The sequence below is a fragment of the Prionailurus viverrinus genome, chromosome B1, assembly GCF_022837055.1.
Source record: "Prionailurus viverrinus isolate Anna chromosome B1, UM_Priviv_1.0, whole genome shotgun sequence".
Classification (NCBI taxonomy): domain Eukaryota; kingdom Metazoa; phylum Chordata; class Mammalia; order Carnivora; family Felidae; genus Prionailurus; species Prionailurus viverrinus.
In genome coordinates this window covers 135,758,971-135,783,249 of record NC_062564.1, presented here as the reverse complement: position 1 = coordinate 135,783,249, position 24,279 = coordinate 135,758,971, and the positions used below count along the sequence as shown (strand labels likewise).

The 24,279-nt window shown below is 36.3% G+C and overlaps 1 protein-coding gene and 1 non-coding gene across 5 annotated transcripts in view; both read left to right on the top strand.

The window, feature by feature from the left end:
- The window catches only part of ARHGAP24 (Rho GTPase activating protein 24), a 516,404-nt gene that overhangs the window by 77,303 nt on the left and 414,822 nt on the right, over positions 1–24,279 (top strand). Inside the window, exons 1-2 of one of the 4 annotated variants that reach the window (XM_047855840.1) lie at positions 10,865–10,977; positions 14,957–15,156. In XM_047855840.1, coding sequence (XP_047711796.1) covers positions 14,977–15,156 — 180 coding nt within the window. In that variant the 5' untranslated portion in view covers positions 10,865–10,977; positions 14,957–14,976. Of the gene's footprint in view, positions 1–10,864; positions 11,049–13,634; positions 13,656–14,956; positions 15,157–24,279 lie in introns of those variants that run through there. The other 3 variants (XM_047855837.1, XM_047855839.1, XM_047855838.1) reach the window with 3 other exon arrangements.
- LOC125165072 (U6 spliceosomal RNA) lies at positions 5,502–5,604 on the top strand. Its single transcript, XR_007151959.1, has one exon. It is a non-coding gene; the product is annotated as a U6 spliceosomal RNA (small nuclear RNA).

Below are 24,279 nucleotides of genomic sequence, written 5' to 3'. Positions count from 1 at the left end.
ATTTCTAGGTATTAGTTTTATATCCTGAAACTTTACTGAATTAATTTACTTATCCTAGTAGGTTTTTGGTGGAGTCTTCAGGATTCTCTATTTATAATATCATGTCAACTGCAAATAGTGACAGCTTAAGTTCTTTTTTACCAATATGGATGCCTCTTATTTCTTTTTCCTGTCTCATTGTTGTGACCAGGACTTCCAGTACTACATTGAATAAAAGTGTGTAATGCCCCATTTCTTTCTCTGTTCTTTTCCAAGATCCAAGCCAGGGTCAAGCCTTGTGTTTAGTTGTCAGTCATGTCTCTTTAATGTATTTTCATTTGGAGCAATCTCTTACCTTTTTCTTTTGGCTTACCTTGATATTTTTGAAGAATACAGACTAGTTATTTTGTATAATGTCTCCCAGCTTGAGTTTGTGGAATGTTTCCTCATGATTAGTTTGAGGTGATGCATTTTTGGTGGAACTACCACAAAAGTGATAGATAACGTGTCCTTCTCTGAGCATCACATCAGGAGGTGGAGTGATGTTAGCTTATTCTAACACTGATGGTGTAAACTTTGATCACATTGGGTCTTCCAGGTTTCTCTGCAGAAAAGTTTCTATTTTACCCTTTCTAAATAATAGTTAATTTGGGGGAGATACTTTGAGATTATAGAAATATCTTTCCCCCACCAAATTTTTACCCATTAATTTTTATATCCATTGATAATTTGTAACTTTATTATTGTTTCCGTATTTATTAATTGACATTCTACTAGAAAACAGAGACTTCTCACTTCTTCAATTTGTGTATTTGTTTAGTTGCTTATCTATCTATCTATCATATCAACAGAACTCATGTATTCTTGCTTTATTCTACAGGTCTCATCTATTACTATCATTGATTATTCAGACACTTAAATTGTCCTATATTGGGCCAGTGAGAACCATTTTAAACTGGCTTCTGTGTTCTTTTGCTATTTTCCCATCATACTTGAGTATTTTCTTACTTTCTGGTACATGTTATTCTAGGATCATCTTGTTCTTTTTTTGACCAAGCTGTGGAATAACCTTTTTATCCAAGTAGCCATGATTACATTTCACAGTAAATGACATTTAAAAGTCAAGATCTAGACACAAGATGTACTCATTCATTGCCACTGATGTATCATTACTTCTAGGCCCTCTCAGTGAACAGCAGTGAATATATTTCTACAGTTATTTCTATATCTATGCATCTATCTACTAAAAACCATGATATGTTGTTCAAAGGGTACAGAAGTGCAGTTATATAGGATGAATAAGTCTAGAGATTTAATGTATAGCATGATGACTATAGTTAATAATACTTTATTGAATACTAGAGATTTGCTAAGAGTAGATTTCAGATGCTCTCATCATACACAGAAAATGATAACTGTGAGGAGATGATATGGTAATAGTTTGACTGTGGTCATCATTTCACCATGTATAGGTATACAAATCATCATATTGAACACCTTAAATATATACAATTTTTATTAAAAATAAAATAAAAACTATTAAGTCCATACTCATATCTATAATTCTGACTTCAAACCATTGGATACACTCTTTCTTCCCATTTCCATATTTGTAAATTTATCTTCCAACAGTGAGAAACCTGGCTTCCCATGAGGTTCAACATATATATTTATTTGCTCAACTTGGAATACACAAAAAGTAATTTCATAATTGCTAACCTAAACCACAGCAGAAAGGAAATCTACTAACTAGAATTCAATATTTTTCAGTTTTTCTGAGTAAAATTTATTAGAAAAATATAATTTGTTCACAAATATCAAGTGTATGGTTCATGAGTTTAGATAAATGTCTACATCCATGTAATTCATGTCCCATCAAGATATAAGACATTTTCATTACCTTAGAAAGTCCCCTGTGCCCTTTCCCAGTCAATATCTGCCCCCTCAAGAGTAGCCATTTTTTTCTGATTTCTATCACCACAGACCCTTTTGGTATATTCTAAAACTTCTCCTGAATGGAATCATGACATGTATATTCTTGTATCGGGCTTCTTTTATTCATTATAATGGCTATGGAATTCATCTATGTTGATATGTAGTAAAACCTTGGTTTGTGAGCATAACTTGTTACATGCTTATGATCCAAAGCACTTGTATGTCAAAGTGAATTTCAAGAACCATTGGTTCAGTTGTGATCATGTGACATTCAACATCACGTACTACCTGTATTGTAAGACATCACTCATTTATCGAGTTAAAGTTTATTAAAAAGTGTGTGTGGGGCGGTACCTGGGTGGTTCAGTTGGTTGAATGTCTTATGTCAGCTCAGGTCATGATTTCGCAGTTCATGAGTTCGAGCCCTGCATCAGGCTCTGTGCTGACAGCTTAGAGCCTGGAGCCTGCTTCAGATTCTGTCTCTCTCTGCCTTTCGTCTGTGCTCTGTCTCTCTTTCTCAAAAATAAATAAACATTAAAAAATAAAATAAAATAACATTTATTAGAAATGTTTGCTCATCTTGCCCAATATTCACAGAACAATTTACTTGCAATCCAAGGTTTTACTGTATATGTACAGTTTGATTCTTGCTATTGCTAAAGAGTAGTTATAACTGGTTATGCCACAGTTTGTTCATCCACTCACTTGTTGATGAGCATCATTTGGGTTATATCTATTTGGGGCAAATATAAATAAAACTTCTATGAACATTTTTGTACAGATATTTTTGTGAACATATGAATTCCATTTCTCTTGGTTAAACATCTACAATTGCAACTGCTTATCATAGGTAGGATTATGTTTAATTTTGTGAGAAATTGCCAAACCTTTTATCAAAGTGGTTTTCCATTTATATTTTCAACAGCAATGTATGAAAATTCCAGTTGCTCGATATCCTCACCAACATTTGGTGGTGTTCAGTCTGTTTTTAACTTTGGCCACTTAACTATTCATGTAATGGTATCTCATTGTGATTTTATTATAGATTTCTCTGATTTCTAATGGTGCTGGGACTTTTTCATGACACTTTTGCACATTTGTATATCTTCTTTTGTGAAGTGTCTATTTAATTTTTTCCCATTTCTTAACTTTTTGTGTTTTTACTATTGAGTCGTAGGAACCCTTTGTATAATATAGATATAGGTGTTTCAGCACAGACCTATGTTTTGCAAGTATTTCTTGACTGTCTAAATTGCCTATTCATTTTCTTAATTATATCTTTTGATGAGCAGATGTTTTTTATTTTAATAAAATCAAAATTATAAATTGTCATGGTTATTGTTTTCTGTATCCTTCTTAAAAATCACTTTCTTTCCCCAGGTTGTGAATTTATTCTATGTTTTCTTCTCGAAGTTTTGCTTTTAAATTTAGGTCTAATATTCATCTTGAGTTAATTTTTGTGTATGATACAAGGTAGGGGAATCTCTATGTGTTATAAACCTAGATTTTTTATTATTTTAAAGAGAATTTTCCCAGAAGTATTTTCATTACGTATTTTGCCTTGGTTTCTAGGTGGCAAGTGAGTAAATCCAACTCAAACTAGATTGAGTAAACAAGAATTTGTTTGCTCACTTTGCTGGGAAGAGTAAGACATATCTCATAGAACCAAAGGCAGATACACAAAGGCCAGGACCTCAAGAAATAGAACTAGGATGGGTATTCTGGGACTCTTTCAATTTTCTCACATCTGCTTGTCTCTGCACAGCATCATTTTGAAGACAGCTTTTCTTTACAGGGCAGGGGAGATGAACGCTGTTAGCCTCGCATGCTCATCCTTCCAGTTTCTCTATAACTGTCCTGAGGAAGGACTCCACTTGGCACTGCTTCAGTCACGTGCCCACTCCCTGGGCTGGTCACTGTTTTCGGAGAGCTTAGAAAGTCTGTATAATCATATCCAGGCACATCCGGTGGCAGTGGGATGGTACTACAGACTGAAACAACATGGCATGAGGGAGAGACATTTCCCCAAAGATAGGCTTCAGGATGTTCCAAATAACATATGTCCTGCCATGCTTCCTATTTTTTTTAATGTATGACATTTATTGTCAAATTAGTTTCCATACAACACCCAGTGCTCATACCAAAAGATGCCCTCTTCAATGCCCATCACCTCCTCTCCCCTCCCTCCCACCCCCATCAACCAACCCTCAGTTTGTTCTCAGTTTTTAAGAGTCTCTTATGCTTTGGCCCTCTCTCCCACTCTAACCTCTTTTTTAATTTTTTTTTGCTGATCCACACCAGCTTCCTATTTTTTTTAATGGCTTTTTATGTTTAGGATTTAGTTATTTTCACTGAACTGCTAATTACAATATTCAGGTGTGGTAAAGCTAAGTTTCAAACTAGAGTGTAAATTAATTAGATATTTTGAAGAACTAAAATGTGTTCAGATTATATGAGAATAATGATACCTCATCCAAGATCAAAGTTTAACACATCAAAGTCCATCATAATGTGAATGAGTCTGGATTAAGTAGAAGAGCAGTGAGCTTTTTTTTTCATGGTGACATCCGTCCACTTTCTTCAAATTCTAATGAAAAAATTGTATTGTCAGTACTTCAGTGTAATAAACCATTGGGAGAGCAACTGTGGTTCAGTGATTAGGACAAGATTTATATACTCAGAGTACCTAGTAATTTTCCAGAGCTTATAAAGCAAGGCTGATGATGTTCACCCCACAGGATTAATTGACAAAGAAGAAACGGTCCTGATTGGAAATCATTAAGTACCGCAAGGCTTGCACTTGAAGAAAACCTGAGACTTCCTTGTAGACAAATGACTATCTCAACCAAAGTTACCTACTTGTTAAAGTATTTTCTTTGAAGTGTGGTTGAATAAAAAGCTGGCGCCTTAGAGACCCTTGAAATGATAATATAATCGACAACATATCTGATTTTTTGGGGTTGGACTCACTACAGAAAGGAATCTGACATTAAAAGTAGTATTTTATACAAGCTTTTATCTAAGCTTAAAAAGGTGACCATCAGGGGAAAGAGATGGAGGAGCTTTATAAATGATAAATCCTGAAGTTATTTCCCGATTGTGGAGAGGACCCAGCTGAGAAAGTACCCTCCCCGCATCCCTGCCCCTAAGCCTGACTATCTTGCTCAACATTCCACTTGCTTTGGCCTGGCTCTTCCCATTCTTCCCACTGTGTACAAAAGCCCTCCTTCATTGCTGCCATTGTTCCGGCATTACTTTTCAGAGTTAGGTGTGGACAACCTCTTTGTTCCTTTGAGACAGCTTTCCAAAACAAAGTTTTACTAATGAGCTATGAGCGAGGGAGGGAAGGGAATCACAAAAGCTTAAAAATTGAGATGTTTATAAAAGAAGCTTTCTGATCCTATTTTTAAAGGTCTAGTCATAGATTGGAATAATTAATATAAAATAGGAACATCCACTTCTATTACCTTTTCCCTACTTAAGATCTGTTTTCTTCATTCTTTGTGGCCATATGATACAATAGTTGCTGTGTTAGAGCTCTCTGTGAGCTATTAGGTCTTTCCATTTAAAAAGGTTGATTTCTATGTTTGCTTCAGGAGTACATATACTAATATCGGGGCAATACAGAGAAGATAACATGGTCTCTGTGAGAAGATAGACATACAAATTCGTGGCACGTTCCATGTTTTTATGTAATGTACAGCATGGTGACCATAGTTCATAATACTGCATTGCATATTAAAAATAGCTAGGAGTTTGGATTCTGATAGTTCTCATCAAAAAAGAAACACATTTTTTGTAACTGTGCATGGTGATGGATGTTAACTGGACTTGCTGTGGTGATTATTTTGGTGTATATATGAATATTGAATCATTACATTGTACACCTAAGACTAATATAACGTTATGTCAATTATACCTCAATTGAAAAAAAAAAAAGAAGGTAGAAGAAGTTGGGTTTCTCTTCTTTTCCCATTTCAAATGTCATTCTCTGTTGGCTCAGTCGGTTGGGTGTCTGACTTTGGCTCAGGTCATGATCTCACAGTTCATGAGTTCAAGCCCTGCCCACATTGGGCTCTGTGCTGACAGCTCTCAGCCTGGAGTCTGCTTCGAATTCTGTGTCTCTGTCTCTCTCTGCCCCTCCCCCTGCTACTGCTCTCTTTCTTAAAAATAATAAACATTAAAAAATTTTTTCAAATGTCATTCTCTCTTATAAAGCACCTGAATTTCTATTTTATGTTAGAGGGATACCTTCAGTTCTTGGTTTGTTTATAGAATTGAAGTAATAAAGACACCCCTTCTCCCTTTCATGAATGATTGATTGGTTGTGACTGTCCACAGGGTTGTGTTGAGAAGTCCTCTGGGGGTGATTGTAGGTTCCATAGGGAAGAGCACTGGGATTAGTTAATAATGTCTTCCATGAGCTTGAAGAGCGGCAAGATAGTTGCCATGTATCTGTCATTTCTCTCTTAATCCCATTTATGATAAAATATTTGTTTTGATTTGATTTTTGTTTCTACTCAGGTTATCAACATTGGGAATTCCAATGATTTTCTTCTTCATTTATCCCTCAAATAGTGATGTGGTGGTGGGGAACACATCTAAGTATATACAAAAATACTTACTCCCTATCTAATTTAAAACCTCCTTAAGAGTGAGCAGATTCTCTCTATGGAGTATGAAACATTAGACATACAATGAAAAGAAAAGAAATACTTAAAATGTTTTTTTAATGGTTCATCCTATTAAATCATTTTGGTTTCTTACCAAATGCATATGGAAATATTGAAGCTTAAAATATAAAATGTGGATGGATATTTCTGTGCATCCCAATATGTACATAATTTTCTATTCTCTGATGTTTTGGACAATTTAATTTCAAATGAATCAAGGAATAATATGTTTAGTGTTTCCTCAGGAAAATAACTGCACATTTACAAAATTATTACTATTAAAGTTCCCTCAGGTATGCTCTTCCAGTGAATGTTTAAAAAATGTTTTTAACGTTGATTCATTTTTGAGAAACAGAACACAAGTGGGGGAGGGGCAAAGAGAGAGGGAGACACAGAATCTGAAGCAGGCTCCAGGCTCCAAGGTGTCAGCATGGAGCCTGACACAGGGCTCGAACTCATGAAGTGTGAGATCATGACCTGAGCCGAAGTTGGATGCCCAACTGACTGAGCCCCCCAGGCGCCCCCCAGTAACTGTTTTAAACTTCATGTTCATAACTGTCATACTTTATTAAATTTATCTGTCTTCTATACACATAAACTCATGAATCTGAAGAAGCAATGTTTCTTTATTTTAACTCAAGTTATGATTAAGGGTAGCATCCAGTGATACAAATGAAAGTTTTCTTTGCTCAATAGCTTCCGAAGTTCAGTTTAGCTTTAAGCTACTAAAAGCTTAAAGGGTTAGATTTAGATGGAAGAATTTGGACTGAAGTCTTTGTACTGGTGTTTAGTAAACATGAAATGTTTTAGGATTTTTGCACTGTACTCTGGGGAACCTTGAGGTCTCTGGGGCCCATTCTAGTACTCTCCAAAGACGGATGTTTTTTGTCCATTTATATAATCCTTCATTTATTTACATTTATTCAATAAACCTTTGAGTACTCAGTATATGCAGTTAGTCTGGGGGTTTCAGGGAGCCCATATCTACAATGGGTTACAGTGTAAAAGACTGAAAAGTAGTAAGCATATGGCCCACATGTGAGAAAGGTTGTTCCCAGTGATATTGGAACCCATGGAAAGGGAATGTCCAGATCGGGGATGGCAGTGTCTGCAGGGAAGCCTTTGTAGAGGGCTGAAGGATGGATAAAGGTTAGCCATGAAGTCCAGGCAGTGAGGACAACCATTTGTGAAGACTCAAGACTGTTTGAAGAAATTGCTTCCTAAGAACAGATTTAGGTTCCTGGAATTTATCTTGGAGCTATCTTGGAGATAGTTTTAACTATCTACACTAGATCCCCTGCATTCTTGGGTTTAGTGTGCCAATTCCCTTATAGGCACCACAGTTTGATTCATTCTTCAAGTGAAGAGGTGGTGCGGTGAAGAGTGAGGGACAGAGAGTAAACTATTTTTCCCTCGCTAGTTCCCTTTCATTAGTGGTTACCTCACTTACCTCACAACAAGCTGCTAAGATTTAATTCTTTAAAGTTTTTCTTATACATATAATTTATATTTTACATATACACATTGTGCTTTCAAAATTTTGTTAATGTTTATCTATTTTTGAGAGACAGAGAGAGAGAGAGAGGGAGAGAGAGAGGGAGAGAGAGAGAGCATAAGTAGGGGAGGGGCAGAGAGAGAGGGAGACACAGAACTGGAAGCAGGCTCCAGGCTCTAAGCTGTCAGCATAGAGTCCAATGCGGGGTTCGAACTCACAAACTGTGAGATCATGACCTGAGCCAAAGTCAGAGGCTTAACTGACTGAGCCACACAGGTACCCCTACACTGTCTTTTTAAAAAAGTTTATTTGTTTATTTTGAAAGCGAGAGAGAGAGAGAGAGAGAATCCCAAGGAGGCTCTGTGCTGTCAGTGCAGAGCCCGACAGAGGGCTTGAACTCACGAACCAAACCGTGAGATCATGACCTGAGCCAAAATCAAGAGTTAGAAGCTTAACCGAATGAGCCACCCAGGTGCTCCTAAATGTACACTGTCTTAATCTGCCCTGGCCAACATAATAAAGTACCATTGATTGGGTGGCTTAAACAACAGAAATTTATTTTCTCACGGTTCTGGAGTCTGGAAGCTTGAGATTAAGGTGCCAGCATGGTCAGGCTCTGGTAAGAATCTCTTCCTGGTTTGCTGAAGACCACTTTTTCACTACATGCTCATATGGTCTTTCCCTGGTGTCTGCTCAGAGAGAGAAAAAGAGACAGAGAGACAGAGAGAGAGAGAGAGAGAGAGAGAGAGAGAAATGCCAAGTCTGAAATTATTTAAATATTTAGAATATTAAAAAGAGTTTTAAGTTCTAAATCAGGTAGATAATTATAGTTATTGAAGAAATATTCTGGGAAATAATAAAAACAGAAATAAATTGATAACTTCATAGGTTGTGGCATATACCATGATCAAGTTTTTTAGTGAACATCCTATCTCAGAGCTTTTTTATTTTCTTTGCTTCATCGAAGTTAGGTCTGCAGGAATATGTTTACATGTCTTCTAGTGGCATAGAATTTAATATTTTAAAAATGAGAGAAAAATGTCGGTAAATATTTTACCTTTTTTGATTTTCTTCTCTAGAGACAACACACAACAATGTATATATATAGCCACACGCACACACACACGGATATGCATGCACTTATGTATGCACATGTGCTATTTCATTCTGTGTGTATATCCTTGTCGTGTGAGCCATTACCTATAGAATGGCTGTATGCTAGCATTTAGATATACAGCCCAATAAAATGTACTACCTCTTGACAAACCAGCATGTTAGCAACAGCTACAAAGCAGCTTTAAAAAAATAAAGTTTAGAATTTAGATAAATATTGGCTATCTGTGGTTATATATGGTATATAGTGCAATCACATTCATTTTGCAAAGGAGTCAGGTTCTAATGTCAATCCCAAAAAGGACAGTTTGATGTGAACGAAATTACTCTTGAAAGTCACATAAATCTCTCACAAATTGCAGCATTTTCCCAAATCTGCCAGTTTTATTTCTGTTTTCTCCCCTAGCAATAGAACAAATCGTTGTTCTTTGATTGAACAACTGGAGTAGCTGTTTGCGTTGAGGCACCGTGTGGTGTGAAATCGTGTGTACTCTGAAACTCGGGGATTGCATTTGCACGGTGAAATACTTGCCGCCAGTGGGGGCCAAGGGCACCGACCCTGGCCGCAAGAATGCCCCTCCCACTTTGACCTGGGAGCATGTGTTCATTGAATGTGATGGAGGCTGTGTCATGGAATGTCATGCTACTGAAGTTGTTCTCTCTCCCTCCCCTTTCTCTCTAGCTCCCTCCTTTGTCATTCTCTTGTGTTTGCTGAATATGTATAGTCATGTAGGTAAATTCACACACACCGCAACTTTATAGCATATGGCATGTTATACACATCTTTGTTTATGTGCTTATTTGTATTTTTTCTGTTACATGAAGTCACATATATGCATACTTACGTGTGTGGCTGTTGACTTCTGGAAAAGTCTGTTAGGAGTGTGAATTTCATCTCTGATTGCACCATGTAATACTGTTGGGTTCCTAACCCATGTGATTGCAAAAATGATACACAAACCAGTTTCCACTCCTGGAAAATAATTCAAAGCTACTGTTCCATCATCACATGATGGGAACTTTCTAAGCTCCATCATGGTATAGTAGTTATCACTAGGGCTTTTTCCTAAGATTGATATGAAAATATCAGTTAAATTCTCAATTCTGTTTTTTGGTTTGAATAACCATTTATTTATTGTATTGTTGTGTTGTCATTTTTATATTGGTTTGCTAAACGCTGAAGTTGATAGTTCTGTTTTGTAATCTCCTGTACTACCCAACTACTGTGTCCTGACTACAGTGAAAGCACTTTCCCAGTGGAAATTCAGTTAAATCATTCTCTGAGAATTTAAGTAAACTGTATTTTTCTTCATGCTAAACCACAATTGATGACATGTATTTCCTGCCAAGGCTAAAAAGTGTAAATTTTGAATGTTATATTTCTTCATGAAGGGCAGTTTCAAGTTCATTTTAGTTTGATGATTTTGACATTGTGTTTAAGTACAATTTTCATGCTAATTGAAGTCTTTCATGTCAATGGAAAAAAGTCACAGTGTACAGTCTTAAAGTATACAATCTTCTGTAAGGCATTATATGTAATTAAAAAACCCCAAAGTATTATTTGTAAGAATTCTATTGTGGTTGTCACATAGCTTATTCATTGATTCAACAATTGTTTCCTGGATACCAAATAAGCACTCTTAAAAGCACTGGGTGTATTGTAGTGAGGAAAAGCAAGTCCTTGACCTTGTGAAGCTTATGGTCTCCTGGGTCTCCTGGAAGGATGACCGGCAATAAACACCTAAAGAAATAACAGCCTAGTTAAGTTTCAGGAAGATGAAGGTCAGAGTTCAGTGGTAGAGAATAACAACAGGAGAACTGATGCCCTGGATGATTACTGTTTGTTGAAAAGGGTAAATTTTTAAAGCTGAGACTTAAAGAATGAGAAGGGGTCGGGCATGTAAAGAGCATTGGGGCAGAGTAGCATAGGCAGAGATCAGCAAGTATCAAGACTCAAGGCATAAAAGGGCTTGGGTATTTCCAGAACTCGTGCGGTTGCTTGCATCAGAGCTTGTGTGTGTGTGTGTGTGTGTGTGTGTGTGGGTGGGTGGGTGGGTGGGTGTGTGCGTGTGAATTGGAGTGGCAGAAATGAGGAGGAGGTGGCATGGGATCAGATTAATTAGTAAACAGGTACCAAATGATTCAGAGCCTTACAGGTCATGGTTAGGACTGCAAATTGTAAAATAAGTACAATGAGAGCCAATTAAAAATTTTAAAGTAGAAAATCGTTAGCTGATTTAAATTTTTAAAAGCTCATTTTGGCTTTTTTGTGGAGAATGAAATATGTGTGAGCATATGTTTGCATTTGTGGTTCAAAATGGACACAATGAGACCAGTCAGAGAGCCATTAGAATCCCCTAATCAAAGACAATGTTGGCTTGGATCACGGGGTGGGAGTGGACATGGAGCCGATTGGATGGATCTGAAATATTTGGGGAAGGTATATAATTTTCTGAAATTCAGGATGAGGAAAAGTCAGGAATCAAAAATGATCACTTTTCTTTTTCTTTTCTTTTCTTTCTTCCTACCTCCCTTCCTTAACTGGGAGTATCACGGTACCACTTATTAAGATCAGGTTTTGGGCAGGATCAGATTTCAGGGGGCGATCATGTTCACTTTTAGATATCTAGCACCAAACCTATTACAAAATTTATGAACCCAGCAAACATTGATTGACTTCGCCATATGTCAGACATTGTACTAGGTGTTGATGATATCTGGTGTCTATATGCCTATGGAATTACAGAGACGGTAGATTTCAGAGTGCTGAAATTTCTCAGGGACCATAGTTAGAAATGATCCAATGCAGCATCCTCATTTTAAAGATGAAGCGTAGAATTTGAACCTTCTAATTTCTCTAGAATATCAAAACTTCTCTATAAAACTCATGGTTACTTTAGAAAAACTTAATTTTACTCATCCAACAATAGTCATGGCATTATTTTCTCTGGAATATGATACAATCTGCTTTCATTCGTGTTTCAGTGAATTGTTACAACCAGTACTGTTAAAAGACTTTCTGATGATTCTGAAGTCATGAAAACATATGATAGCCAGGAGTTCAGTGGGTGATACTGTTATTGATTTCACTGGATTTATAAAAGACTGAGGCAGGGGAATCATGAACCATGTTCTAATGTGCACACATTTTTTATTCAGATTTTTTTTTTAAATTTTTTTTTCAACGTTTATTTATTTTTGGGACAGAGAGAGACAGAGCACGAACGGGGGAGGGGCAGAGAGAGAGGGAGACACAGAATCGGAAACAGGCTCCAGGCTCTGAGCCATCAGTCCAGAGCCTGACGCGGGGCTCGAACTCCCGGACGGCGAGATCGTGACCTGGCTGAAGTCGGACGCTTAACCGACTGCGCCACCCAGGCGCCCCTTTTATTCAGATATTAATGGTAGACAAAGGCAGAATTAGGCGTTTATATTTTCTATGTTACTAATGGTAGGTTACTAACTACCTTGAAGCATGTTAGCAGGGATTTTTCAAGTTTAATAGAAAACATGAATATGAGATGAAAGGGAAAAAAAAAGAGCCTGAAAAAAATTGTTTTGTGCAATGAATTAGAAATATTTGTGTATGTCTGCATGTGTGTGCATATGTTGGAATGTTTGTTTTAAGGTCTTATTCAACTTTATAAGTTAAGATATTTGGTCAAAGAATAAATGGATGGTGATGAAATAGCAAGTTGTGTAGATGTGAACAGTTTAAATACTAGGAAGCCAAAAAAGATGATTTAGAGTGGTCTAAATAAGCATGCTTATTATCTAAATTATGTTACAGCATTTATTGTTCATTTAGAATGAGGTCTACTTGGCTCTTTATACTAGCTGAAGTACTCTGAAAGAAAAAAGAAGTGAAAATTCCTGTCCTAAGGGCATAACAAACATGAAGCATCAGGCGTGATCCAGTCTGCACACACACAGGCACACACAAGATGGGAGAATGTTTCCTGCACTAAATGGCTTCTCTCATGGGAATGCCCTATAGAGCAAAGGAAGCATTGAGATGTTTTGCAGAGATGAGGGCTGTTAACGAAGAGGGTATTTCAGTATAAGAAAGGGAAAAGTGGGTACTGAATGAGACTGATGGTAGTTAAGCGACCTCATTGAAGCTTAAAAGCAAAGATGGAGATAGATTGCAATGCATGCCAGTGGAAGAGACAAAACTACTAAGATGGTTGAAATGATCAAAATAAGAATTAGAACCAAAGTTTTGCTTCATCCCTGCAACCAGAATAGTAGGACAAAATTCAAAAAAACCTAGAGGCCCAATGTGGAGTTTGACCCTGGACCTTTAAGGAAGAAATGTAAATGACCAAAGACTGACAATGAAAACTATATGGAATTTATAACCAGGATTCTGTACATACAAATCAAGTGAAAAATTAGTGGTGAAAATAAAGGCTACACAGAAGGACAACTTGTCTTCTGAAATCAAGCAGAAAAAAGAGGTCTGTGCATGAATATGCCAAACAGGAATATTCCATGTCTTATTAATTAATCTGTATTCTTACATCTTCCTCAAAGACACAGGGTAAAGACTGGACTTTTCATTTCCTGAGAAAAGTGCTTAGAAATAAACATTAGCAAGAATTTTCAGGACACTTTTAGGATAGGAAAATGTCATATTCTTGACTACTTGTCCACAGCTTTCCCAGAAAGCCACCTCCTCTGTTGTTACTGTGGTAGTTAACTTCTCACCTGTGGATTAATATTTCTTTCACGATAAACTCATTTTCTTGCCATGTAGAGTGTGTATGACACTATACTCCTTCACACATAACCTTGAAATGTTCTTCCTCATGCAGCTGGAGTGTACCACCCACTCCTGGAGTTGAAGGAAACTCAACTGTCCAAGCCGGTTTTTTTTCCGCCTAGAATTTTTCAGCTGCACTAATTCGTGACCAGCCAAAGAAACTTCAAGGGGATACTTTGGGAGAATGGGGGACAGATACATCTTGAGAAATTTTCACATATGTAGAACAAATGTCTTCCATTGAGGTTTTAAAAATAGTCTCTTTAAACTTTAACATGTGTTGGTCTAGTGTTTGCTCAGATAATCACAGGCCTGCATAAGCAGGACACAATCAGTGCACGCCAGACACAGAGTCTCATTATCATGAGAATTGTGTTTTTGCTGGGGTTTTCATTTATTTTCAAAACTTGCTTCTTGGGGCGCCTGGGTGGCGCAGTCGGTTAGGCGTCCGACTTCAGCCAGGTCACGATCTCGCGGTCCGTGGGTTCGAGCCCCGCGTCAGGCTCTGGGCTGCTGGCTCAGAGGCTGGAGCCTGTTTCCGATTCTGTGTCTCCCTCTCTCTCTGCCCCTCCCCTGTTCATGCTCTGTCTCTCTCTGTCCCCAAAATAAATAAACGTTGAGAAAAAAAACTTTAAAAAAAAAAAAAAAAAAAAAACTTGCTTCTTAACACACTACCTGTAGAACTTACCCATTCTTTAGTTCTACTTAGGAAAAAAGGAATATTATCACCCAGCTGACTTGTTCCTTAAAGGAAGATACAATAAACTTTCCCCAAGGTTTCTCCAAGCGTATTGTTGTCAGGTCTGTGGCTTGCCTCTAGAAATCTGGCAAATGAGTTGATATGCATTTTTCACTCTTCCTGCTTTTTTTTTAAGGGACAGAAGTAATTTTAGAGGGAATTGAACATATCAGAATACCTAATTTTCTCTTTCTTTCTTTCTTTCTTTCTTTTCTTTCTTTCTTTCTTTCCTTCTTTCTTTCTTATTTGCTAAATAGGAAAGTTCATCAGCTTAATAATGGAGGAGAACAATGACTCCACCGAGAACCCCCAACAAGGCCAAGGGCGGAATAATGCCATGAAGTGTGGGTGGCTGAGGAAGCAAGGAGGCTTTGTCAAGACTTGGCATACTCGCTGGTTTGTGCTCAAGGGAGATCAGCTCTACTATTTCAAAGATGAAGATGAAACAAAGCCCTTGGTAAGTAGGACAAAATAAAAAGCACTCTGGTCATAAGCAATCCAAGAAGTAGAAAGTTTGTTAGAAACTGATGGAGTCTGAGGTCAACCCAATTTCCCTCCTCTTTCAGTTCATTGGCATCTTTCATACCTTTTCTCATTGTTTACTTTGGTTTAAGATGATGAACTTGCTAATTGAGGCCAAGAGGCAAATTATACTTGTCTAATATTAATTTTGACTTTTACTAAGCTGGAACAGAATGCGTGAGTCCTTCGGGCATACTTACTTTACAAGAATTTTTAATGAACATCTGCTAGACGATATATATGGTAGCCAAAACATCTTTCCTTTTCTTAAAAATAAGTTAAAAGCACAGAATTGAAGGAAAACTATAAACACGACTTTCAGTAATTTTTGAGACACCTTTAGTATCAATTTCCTGGGAGCTTCCTTCCACCTTCACTCACATAAAATATGGATATGGTGCTAAATGGAACAATGCTGATACATCCAATCATCATACACAATATACTCTTCTGGGGGTAGTTTCTGTGTCTTTTTGTGGTTCCTTAGTGGTCTTGTATTTACTTATTTACTTATCATTTTCTCAGCCACAAATCTCTAGGCTGCAATGAGAGAGAGGAAAAATCTCCAACTCTTCCTGTAGCTACAATAAGCTTTCTTAGCTGTGATCATCAATTGATGGAAGGAGCTACAAACTGAAGTATCTCCTGTGTGTTTTCCCTTCATTTATATCTATAGGATATATAAATGGTAGAAATATTGTGGATTAGATGACATAAACATCCCTAACAGTATGTTTTTGAAGCTATTTTTCTTGTGTTAAAGTTCAAGAACTTAATTTGGATCGGGGCTCCTCTTTAGTATTTTATATTCTCAGACCTTGTAATTTTGCAAAGGTTCCATTTGTCTGGTTGAATTATAAGAAATAGCAACAAGTGCACATACTATAAACATGTTTTAAAATTGCTACTACATTTTAAGCATTTATTTACCAGGGCCAGGAATTAGACTGAAAACTTTGTGTGTGTGTATATATACATACATATATATATATATATGATTATATATTATTAGATACTTAAAATAAATAAGAATATTTACATTATAGAGAATTTATATAATATATAAAATATAATCTATAAATATATGATATATTTATATTATAATGCATTTCCATACCAGTTATTGCATTTGTCATAGCAAACCAGTGTGGAATGTGGGGATTATCACTACAGATGGAGAAATTGTGGCGTAGTGATATGAAACAATGTGACCAAGGTCATAGGGACATCAGAGGCTTATAAAGCAGTAGAGTCTTTTGTCTCTTATCCTATTCTCCAGGGTTCTTGTCTCATTGTACCTTGTTTTATACTGTATAGTATTCACATTATGGCATTGTCTTGAATATAAAATCATCTTTATTGGGGCACCTGGATGGCTCAGTCAGTTAAGCATTAGACTCTCGGTTCCAGCTCAAGTCATGATTTCATGGTTCGTGAGACTAAGCTCTGCATCAGGCTCTGTGCTGACATCCCGGAGCCTACTTGGGATTCTTTCTCCCTCCCTCTCTGCCCTCTCTCTTTCAAAATAAATAAATAAACATTAAAAAAAAATAAAATAATTTTTATCAAACTCAGAGAAAGGGATCAAGTTAATGTGAGAAAACAGAATATGGAGGATCTAATATGGGGACTTTGATATGGAATAAAATGGAAGTATGAGTAAGAGCCAATGTTTTATCCCACTGAGTCTTATTCCTGGCATAGTGTGGCCAGAATGGGTACAGATTAAATGATTAATTATGCAGCATCCAGAACCTAAATGGGGGATAAGGGGAGCAGAAGATTCAGGAGTTGAGTGAATGAAAATGTGAAAGAAGATCAAACAAATGTTCTGACTCTTTGGTGAACTTAGTGGACCTTCTAACAATGAACATGGGATAGAATGGATCAAGCTCATGCTCAATGTTTCTAAAATCTGAGAACTGGAGGATGTTAGAGAATATGCAAAGGAACCCCAGTTTGAGGAACTCTGCCCTAAACTCTTCAAAGAGGATATTATCATACAGCCTTGGCTATGCTGTGTCATATCTCTGTGTAATTTCCAGAAGGTCTACACAGTCACAGATGGTCTTCAGTGCAGTGTAGTTATTTTGCTAACAAATTGGAAATATAAATAAGAAAATGCAAAACATTCTGATTAATTCAAATGAAAATCTGCCTCAAAATAAAAATCACTTTAATTCATAATATTTCTAAGTTGTGTTTTGATATCATTATAATACTGATGTTTTTAAGCTTATAATAACTAAAATCAACAAATGAGAGTTGTATTGATGAGAAAGTACTGATGCTTATACAAAGCAAATATAGGCTATTATTTCCCTTAAAAAAGTTTCTTAATTTTTCTTTACAAATATCATTTGTTAATAGAGAAGTCAAACTTTGGGGTAAATAACTTTGACTTATTAATTATATATCATCTTTCATAGCAGTTCAAGCACCAGGAATTTTGACTTTGTGCTTTTTAAATTTTTTACACTAATGTTCAAATACATACACAAAGAATCAGATTAAAAACTGGCAATTTCTGTATCAGAAGGCTCTTAGTAATTTTAAAGGACCATATATTTGCCTATGAATGGACAATTCCTTACTTAAAAGTAGTTTTCTTTAATGCCCGGCACATTGTAAGTTCTGAGGCATATTTTTCACGAGTTAGTGAGTCAACAAAAGGTATCTATCTATAAGGAGGAAGGACGGGAGTACCAGGGGTTATGGTGATATTGACTAGTCTCAACCACATATATCAAAGTCATAACTCAAAAGCAGAACGTGATATATTAAATCATAATCACTTTATAACAACAAAGTTTAAATCACATTAAAGAAATCTTTTTAAAGAATTAATCACCTCAATGAAGAATAATTAAACATCTTGAAAAATGTTAAAACTGGAAAAAATTTAGTTGTTATAAATGCCCCCCTTTTACAGATGAAGTGTGTGTGTGTGTGTGTGTGTGTGTGTGTGTGTGTGTGTGTGTGCATGTGAGTGTAATATGTTGTTTGTACTGGCCATGGGATATTGTTAATGACTGGCAGATGAGGAACAAAAACAGATCTTCTTGCTCTTGATCCAGTGTTCCTTCAGCTTTGCTTTTTGCCTGCTCACAAATCCTTAACTTTTCTTTAGATTTGCTTTCAATCAGAACTACTTCTTGGTTGTTTATTTTCGATATTGGTGCTTTCAAGCATAGGAATGCCCTTGGCCTTCATATAGTTTGATGAGGGTTATTTCATTATTACTGGAGGGAACGTCACTAATGAAATGAAAAATTCACCCTTTTAAGTATTCGTAACCAGCTAAAAATGTTCAATAAACTTAAACTGGATTTGTTTTTCTCTCTCTTAAAAGGCATTTCTAAAATGAGAGTATTAACACCCTTGAAATGTGTGTTTCTCCTCTCCTAGGCAAAGGTTTTCAATTTATTTTAATAAAACTTTTACTGAGTTTCTTCTCTTCCATTTTCAATAAAGAGAGTCAAACTCCGTATTATCCTTGCTATTAAAAACTACACATCTGTTGGGGGGAACAGATATGCAAAATTATAATTGGGACAGGCTATCATGTAAACACTAGATGTTCTGAAGACACAGATACAATTAATGCCAAGAAATGAGTGATGATGCTGTGCAGAAGAGTTGAGGAAAGTGGCACAAAGCAAGAGGTGACCCTTACCTGGGGTGCTGAAGGTTGGTGGGAGTTCTCCAGATAGATAAATGGAGGAAAGGAACTCAGAGCAGAGGAAAGACATAGAGTCACAAATAGACATTTATAGATAACTCCATATTGTTAGGGTTGTGAAATGACAGGAAATGGGGTTCGAGTGATAGGAGGCGACAACATAAAGGGATGTGTATGTTGTACAAAGAGACCAATTCTCTGGCACACTATGGGAGCTATTTCTAGAACACCTATGCTACTCAAGATGTAAAACTGCATTAATCTGTTAGAAAGGAATAATGGTAGTCATTTTTAAGAAATGTATTCGTCTGCTCTGGCTGCCATAACAAAATGCCATGTCCTGGGTGGCTTACGCAACAAAAATGTATTTTCTCACAGTTCAGGAGGCTAGAAGACCAAGATCAAGGTTGGTCTCTGGTGAAGCCTCTGTTCCCAGCTTGGAGATAGCTGCTTTCCCTCTGTTTCCTCACACGCCTGTTGCCTTGTGTACAGAAGGATAGAGAACTCTGGTATCTCTTCTCTTTAAGGACAAGAGACCTATTGGATCAGAGCCCTACCTTTATGATATCATTTAACTTTAATTATCTCCAAGTACAGGTACATGGGGGGAGGGTAGGCTTCAATATGTGAATTTTAGGGGGACACAATTCATTCCATAATACCTACTCTGTTGCATACCTCTGTTAATGAATATAATTTTTTCAATTAGGTTTTTCTCCTATTGGTACCATCAACTTTGATCTCCACTAGAACCTAATATATCTGAGTTAGTGCATTATACATTTAATTATTTGAACCTACTATTGGTATCTTATGTTCTTATTCAAATTGCTCCTTGTCTTTTAAATATTCTACAACCTGCACAGGTTTGAGAATTTAGAAAGTCTCACTGCCACTGTTCTTGTATTTTCTTTTTAAGCAAAAGATAAAAATACCTATAAGTTCTCTCTCTGGTGACAGTACCTAATTTGTAAATAAGACTTTCAAGCCTTGGGGCACCTGGGTGGCTCAGTCAGTTGAGTGTCCAACTTCCGCTTAGGTCCTGATCTCACAGTCTGTGAGTTCAAGCCCTGTGTCGGGCTCTGTGCTGACAGCTCAGAGCCTGGAGCCTGTTTCAGATTCTGTGTCTCCCTCTTTCTCTCTCTTCCCTTGCTCATGCTCTATCTCTCTCTTCTCAAAAATAAATAAATGTTAAAAATTTTTTTAAGTAAAAACAAACAAAAAAGACTTTCGAGCTTTAACCATGGTTCTCCAGGCAATAAATTAGAGGTATACCTCAAGATATAACTATTTTGTATTTAAAATAAATCAAACTGAAATCCTTAATATCCCATCATTTTTAGAAGTGGAGAAACTTCAGTTTGTTTAGTTCAAAACTTTCTCCCAAAATCATTTTCTACAGTGTCTGCACTTACAGATTTTATTCAGAACAGATTTAAAAAATAAAGTTGAGGGTGTGTACGTGTATCTGGCTGGCTTAGTTGATACAGTGTGCACCTCTTGATCTCGAGGTCGTGAGTCTGAGCCCTATGTTGGGTGTAGACATTACTTAAAAAAAAAGTCATTCTCAAAAAATAAAGTTAATTTTGGTTGTTTCCAAACAGCAACAGAAGCATGGAAAAATGTATATAGCAAATTAAAAAAAAATAAATTAATATATCCATAATCATTGTAAGCATTTATAGTACTACATATTTCTAGCTTTTAGGTAATGTTTTTCTTTTTTATATTTGAAATTAAGTCCTACTTATATATGGAAAAAAAGTTAAAAGTATACTGTGTGAAGAACCTTTGAAAAAAAGTTCTTTTATCTACCCTGAACAACTTTAGGACTTTTGAAAAGCTATGAAAAGAAGGTTTTAAAGGAGACTTACATTGAGGTTGTGACAATATCTGTTTGGCCATCTTTCATTCATGATCATGACAAATGACTGTGACCTTAATTATAGATATTGTAACATGATGGAAGCAGATGAGTCTGAGATAGAATATGATCATTATAATTCTAAAAGTAAGGCAGTGTATAGATTTTGCAGCTGAATCCAGTGATGAATTCTAGTGCTTTTTTGAAATCATCTGTCTTACTTCCATCACGAAGTATATTATTACCTAAATAATAGTGAAGTTTCAAGCTTGGCCATACTTGTGAGTATGTTTGACATACTTTGGATACTAGAATTTGAAACTGAAAAGCAGCAATTGTTAGAAGCTAGCCTGAGACTCCTGATAACAAGATTAAAATCCAAACAGGCACAACTCAATTAATCTAGTCTAGATTTTCAAAAACAGACATTGATCTGGTTGTGTGGAAAGGGTTTTTTCCTGGATGTGATGAAGATGATACTATATTAGATCACAGTGAATTTTCTTAACTTAGAGAATAGTGATTTTGAGTGAATTATAACCTGAGGATTGACCTCTAAATGTGCAAGAATTGATTACTGATTTAAGAGCAGGCTCTAATTTTATATATTTAATGAAACTTGTAAGTTAATGAAATCAAGAAGTCTCTAAGGCATTTGCTGTTTGTTAAAATACATGAGCTAGAAGAAGACAAAACCCCAATTAAGTGTTTAAGGTAATATTAGGAACCTTGAAACTTGAATTTCATCCTTAAATCTAAAACTGACTTTCTGCCTAGCAACTAAATCTCTTGGTATTTAAAAATATGCATACAATGGGTCACCTGGGTGTCTCAGTTGGTTAAGTGTCTGACTTCAGCTCAGGTCATGATCTTGCTGTTTGTGACTTTGAGCCCCGCGTCAGGCTCTGTGCTGACAGCTCAGAGCCTGGAGACTGCTTTGGATTCTCTCTTTCTCTCTCTCTCTCTCTGCTTATGCTCTCTCAAAAATAAATAATTTTTTTATGTTCATGAAAGTATTTAATGAAATAACTTGTGATAGGTAGTAAAATCTTGAGTGGACTATAATGCTTTGCAGCAAATTTGCACCTGTTTGGACAACAGATTGAGGTCAAGACCCAGCTGAGTTCAGAGAATCTCAGTTCTAGAGGGCCGATGCTGGAGAGGAAAGCTAACGTATTGGACGGTCAGATATGAATGATAAAATAAAAATAAGTGCATATTTCCCCATTAAGACAATTCAGAAAAGTATTTATGAAGTATAGCTTTTTAAATTTCACTTTGTAGGTCTGTGCATAAAAATAAATAAACATTTAAAAATTAAAAAAATACACATAAGGTGGCACTGTGTGTCATCATAAATTTTTGGGAAATTTTAGTTCATTCCTAGAAAGGATTATATCAAGACAGTGTTATTAATATGAAATTTTTTTATTCTGCTTTTAGTTGAAGAATTTTTTAATCACTGACTTCTACACAGCTATTTCAGAGTGGTTAAAATATAGACTTTGAGTCAGATTGTTTGGATTAAATCTTGACTCAGCCAGATACTAATTATGATACACTGAGTAGTGAGTAAGCTGATTTAAACTTCAATTTACTAATCTGTGCAATGAGATAATAATAGTACCTATTTCATACCATTGTTAGGAGGATTGAATTAAGTAATTTATATAAATGATCTTAGAAAGCAGTGGCACATAGTAAGGATAAAATGCATGTTAGCTGTTTTTATATTAGCATGACAAAAGAGAATCTATTTCTTAAGATATTCATGCTACTTATTCATTTGATTTTTTAAAAAAAATTCAACACATGTTTATAAATTTCTAATGTGCTGTAGTTATTATGCTAGTTTCCAGGAAACATAAAGGTGATATAACCAATCCTAAATAAAAAGACTCCCCCCCCCCAAAGAAAAAGAATTTAAAAAGAAGCAACTTGTTTCTTTCTCAAGTAAAAGTCCAAACAGATTCTAGGTAAGTGACGAAGTGTCTTCTTGGTCTGCTGCAAACAACTGTTTAGAAACCCACACTGCCAGAGATTTTGTAATTTTAACTTTTGGCTTCCAAACTCACCATAGGTCATTCCCTTCCCAGTCAGATAGAAAGGGAATATAAAAGGGAGTATTGCATAGAAGGTTTGGGTGGACCAGGTGTGGTAGTGGCTCTTAGAGCTCACATTTCATTAACTGTTCACATTTCATTAACTAGAACGGAGTCATATGACCAAACCTAATGGCAAAGAGGTCTGGACATGTAGCCCAGCTTTATCCTGGGCTTTGTCCAGAGGAGAACTGAGTATTGGAAGGAGTTATCAGTCCCTGCCACAGGTGATTAAATACTACTAAGCATCATGAATCCGGTGTTAAATTCTGGTGGGTATTACAGATTTTTGCAGTTGCTATACAATATAACTCCAATTACCATTGGAGGCCATAGGAGGGACACTTATCAGCACTTCAAGGTTCAGGGAGAGTTTCTCAAAAGAGTATATACTGAAAATTGGAAGATGATATAGCTTTATTACAAGCTGTTGGGGTGGTATATGTGGCAGAATAAAAGTTTAAGCCATGGCTCTTTGGTAGACTATTGGGAAATACGTGATGGTCAAGTAAGAAAGAAGACAAGAAGTGATGAGAGATGAATTTGGAGACATATGCACAGACAAGTAAGCTGTGTTAAGGATTGTAGATTTTATCTTGGGACCTTACATTTCCCTTACTTTTATGTGCCTCTTTTCCTTCTTTATTGAATTTAGAGCTAAACAGTGAACATAGGACTCATTCTAGGTGAAGCTCATTGTGAAGGAATCCAAAATGCTCACCTAACCAAAAAGTCCTTCTCAGACAGTTCTACAGCTGTCTTGGGTTCCTATAATTGGCTATTTTGTATTATGACATAATCTCTGGAAAAATGATGGACAAGCAACTATGCTACAGTTAAATGCTTGACCTTCTATCATCCATTATAACCTAAGCATAAATTGTGGGCATGCCCATCAGGTCACTTTTTTTTCCTTCATAGTAGAAAGGATTGAAAAATCTGTTGCTGCTGGAAAGGGCACTTGGAGTGACGAGCAGCAGATAATGTCTTGGGCAATCATAGAGATGGATGGGTGGGACATGGTAGCCAGTGGGAATACAGTATATGAGATTTCATCCTCATAATTTTCTCCAGAATTGACCTTGTTCAGTATGGGTGTTTCCCTGGAAAGCAGCTGAACCCAGTTGTTTTGTAGGTTTTAGTACCAGACTGCCTCCGGTCATGTAAGACTCCATCAGTAGCTATAAGCCTTGGGTAAATTTTTTTACTTACTTGACTAAGTTACTCATCAGTGAAATGTAAGTAATAAAACCTATCTCACAGAGCAGTTGTTTGCATACAGGTTGTATGCATGATGTTTGCATGATGTTTCTAGAATACTTATACATTACCTGACTACATATTAAACTCTCGGTAAATATTAAGTTGTTGGTATCATCATTATCATTATCATCATCATTTTTACCATCT